Source organism: Bidens hawaiensis, unplaced genomic scaffold, assembly GCF_021521415.1.
Source record: "Bidens hawaiensis isolate Kalapana, Puna unplaced genomic scaffold, B.hawaiensis_p1.1 tig00028338_1, whole genome shotgun sequence".
Taxonomy (NCBI): Eukaryota; Viridiplantae; Streptophyta; class Magnoliopsida; order Asterales; family Asteraceae; genus Bidens; species Bidens hawaiensis.
In genome coordinates, this window is record NW_027494630.1 from 265,106 (window position 1) to 269,020 (window position 3,915).

General features: G+C 36.7%; 1 protein-coding gene across 1 annotated transcript; it reads right to left on the reverse strand.

The window, feature by feature from the left end:
• Positions 1–319: 319 nt before the first annotated feature.
• LOC143576905 (uncharacterized) lies at positions 320–3,667 on the reverse strand. Its single transcript, XM_077060891.1, has 3 exons — positions 2,472–3,667; positions 793–1,317; positions 320–681 (listed from the first exon to the last, which is right to left on the reverse strand). Exons 1-3 carry the CDS (start codon positions 3,279–3,281, stop codon positions 583–585), a joined length of 1,434 nt encoding a protein of 477 aa, XP_076917006.1. The 5' UTR covers positions 3,282–3,667; the 3' UTR covers positions 320–582.
• Between the last annotated feature and the right edge of the window lie 248 nt (positions 3,668–3,915).

Genomic DNA, 3,915 nt, shown 5'->3' on the forward strand with positions numbered 1-3,915 from the left:
ATGGATTTAATATATGATATATATCAGTTAATGGTAAAACGAATCTCTAGAAAGTAACTCACATATGTATACATGAACTCCGCATATTTAAGCCTTTATCAAGTCACTCTAAAATAACACACTCAACTAAGCTTATTTACGACACAACCAAATGCTACAAAGTTAATCGATTGTTCTAACCTCGTCCATGTAATTTCCCTGTAACTTTAAAAAAACGATTCTCACCTTAACGTTAGACATCAATGAAGATGGTATTTACAAGTAGATTTTAATGTGCGAAGTATTCTCATTATGTGAAGCACTGATAAGTTTATCATAGTGTAATAATTATTAAACCACAACAAAACTTAAGTATAGCCTATTAATTTACTCGCTATTTTAAAACTGCAAAGTAATAACAATTACTTAAGAGTAGATTTTAGAAGCATATATATAATTACATTATTTACAAAAATGCCGCAATGTGTTTTTTAATAGGCTTCGCACAGAAAAATCTACTTGTATTTAATCCTAATCAATATAATATTAAGTCATTTGAAAAAAAAAAAACCTAACATTAACCCTGCTTGACTAGATGACCTTCTAGGCGGTGATAGTCTCTCCATATTTACAATTTCTAACCCGTATTTTTACACTATTATACTTCCACCTCACGATCTCGCAACATTGTCTCCTCTGCCCCTGCACAATATACCACTTGTCATTGGTGCCTCCAAAAAAGCTACCATTAAAATATATATCGCATAACCATGAATTAAGATGCCACATTACAACAGAAACAGAGACATTTACCTGCATCCAATAATTCGAGTTCATCTTCGATGCCAAAACTACAACCTTCTTAATTTTGTAAGGATAATGTTTGTTTTTGCATATATCAACTGACTTATCTCTCGTATACGTGGTCATTGTAACATTTTCTGCCTCTTGAACCCGACTAATGTAATATATACTCGGACGTTCACATGAATTGGTGGACATGGGTCGGGTATTAAACGTGAAAGGCCCGTCTTTAAAGCTACTCCATGTGAAGAATGTTTGCAATGGCATCGCGAGTTCTTGGACCCTCAAGAGAGTGGGGTATATCTGAACGGTGTATCCCCATGAGACAGATATGGACCATGTGTTGTGGTAGCAAAACGATTGTTGCATGGCTTGAGGTGGGTCTAGCCGGTATGTTTGGATGAGAGTGTCCAATGACTCGTACTTTGTTAGGTTTGGTATAAGTGGGTTTATATAGTCAAGGTGGTGGAGTGATATAAGCGGTGTCATAGGGTGTGCTGCTAGTAGACCATACGCATCTCCTCTAATATCCATCTGTGTTAACAAATAAAGGATTAACACTCATTTAATGTAGTTGAACAAAACTCCAATATTGTTTGTGCTCTTATATAATTTTTTATCATTTTCTGAAAAACTTTGGCCTTAGGTACATTCATCTTTCTGTAGAGATTTTTAGGGGTGACTTCTAGGTACTTTTAAGAGGGTTATACTTATTTTCTCTGTTTATGTGCTCGTAGATTTGCTATCTGTTACTAATATAGTTCACACAAATGCATGTTTTCTAGACTAGAAATTCTAGTAACTACTACTTCTAGTATTAGTATTCTCTGTCATATTGTTTGTTTTGTTTCCCTTAGTCACACTTTATGCTACATGTTACAAGCAGCTTTCAAGAGACAGGGGTCTCAATAATAGCAGCCTCTCGATCTCATAGGATAGTGGAAAGGTATGTCCTTGTCCCATCCTCCCAAAACCCGGATATTCTTACAAATAAGAAACTTAATGGAAATGTGGAATGTTTTATAAAGACAATGAGTATAAGCCAAGACATGTAAACATGAACATGTTATAAAGTGTACCTAAGAAGACTTTAATGATGGTTCATGCAAAGTAGTTGAGAGTTAAGACTTGAAAAAAAAGGTTCGACATGAATCGGGTTAGTTACTATCTTAGCGATCTATAATAACCAATGCAATATGAATCGGTTTCAGGTCGGTTAAGTGGTTTGAAAACGTTTTCGGTAAAGAGAATTACAAACCAGTTCCTAACCTACGGTTTCAACCAGTGTTGTAAATCTATCGACTAGACATCAATTAATCACTAATCCTCACCACACAAATTAATCCCCGATTAATCACTAGTCCCCACCATCCCACATTCCCCATGAACTTTATAAACATAAATAGATATTTTTAATTCCATTTGTGATATAAGTTTTCAAGAAAATACCATTTGCTTTTTTTTTTAAATTCCAAATATGTCCCTCATATTTGTTTTCTTACGATGCCCACCCAACAAGATTATCGATTAAGGCTCATTTGACTATACAACGATGAATGATCCTTCGACACTACATGTTAGCGGGGACACATGTCATCAATCAATGTTTTTACTTTTTTTACGTGTCCTGTCTCCTAGATTTAAAAATTAAAACTATTAACTTTACAAAAATCACTCGCAAAAATTACCTGGTGAAACCCACGCTCTTTAGTCAAGCCAACTCCAAGCTCACTCACACACGCACAAACCCTTTCATCCGACCCGTACACATAACTATACCGATCAAGACACCCGTCTAGAACCCGCGCTAACTCCTTAGCCAACGGATAACTCACCGCAAACCCACCACCACCAAACGCCATATCGTACGAGTGCATCACGTCTTGTTCCACACTCTCCGAACTCGCACCAATGTAGTACATCTTTCGGTGATCATATTTCGATAAAACCAATACCAAATTATCCGCAAAAAACACCGTGTCATCGTCTCCCATCACAAACCATCTTACATCCGGTAACCCGAGGTTGAACGACTCCAATACAATCCGGGCTATCCGAACCGCCGGGTTCGGATTCGGGTTCTGGTTCGGGTTTGAGCCGGATTTTTTTGACCCGGTCACTTTCTCCGAGATTTTAAAAGGGAGTGAATTCGGGTGAGTGAATAGTTTCGGGTCGGGTTGTTCGTCTAACCAAACGAATCCTCGGGTTATATTCGGTTGCCACCAGATTTCGGAGTAGTGGCGACGATCCGGCCACGTGTGAACCGATCCGCTAATACCAAACAGCACGTGTGAAATATTAGTAGGCTGTTCAGATGTTCCGAGGATGGAATAAGGATATTCCTGTTCTTGGTAGGTTGTTTGTGGAATATTCCGGTTGAGTAGCCGTGACGATTGGCGGCGTAAGGCGGAGAGAACGAGAAAGGAAGCCGACAAAACAACGAGAATAAGAAACGTTAACTTAAACGACTTATTGTAATAATGAAAAACATTTGTCATGTCTTGAATCTGGTCGGAAGAACCTCGGATGTTGCTTGGACAATCAGAAAGGGTTTCGGCCGAGGAGGTTGGGTTTGAGGACAAAAGTGGAGCCTTGGTATCGGGAGTGGAAGAACAGGAACCTTAAAATAAGATCACGTATGATATAACATGATGTGATGAGGACACGTGTATGTTGTTTTTTGGACTTTAATCACCTTTTTTTAAACAAGATTGATTAATAACAAATGTGCAAAACAAAAGCACTAGTTAAAAGTTAAACTAAATTATGTTTTTGAAACTTTAATATATGATAAAAAATGATTTGAATAATCGTTCTTTGACATGTAGACTCTTTCAAAATACACTAGACAATTGATACCTGAACCAAATGACTTGACATGTGAGGAGCAGCTGTCAAGCTTTGGACTATTAATCTATTATTGATCAATAACTAACCATTTAACTAATACGTATTATATAGACATAGTTAATAGTTATTGATGGTTATTTAATCTGAAAGATAATTAAGTTAGGCGACTAGCAGTTGAAGTACAATTGAAAGATTAACCAATTATCTAATATAACGATCAAATTAAATAGTTTGTAGGTTGAAATTTAATTGAAAATAGCATAAAATCATCTTGAATAGTTC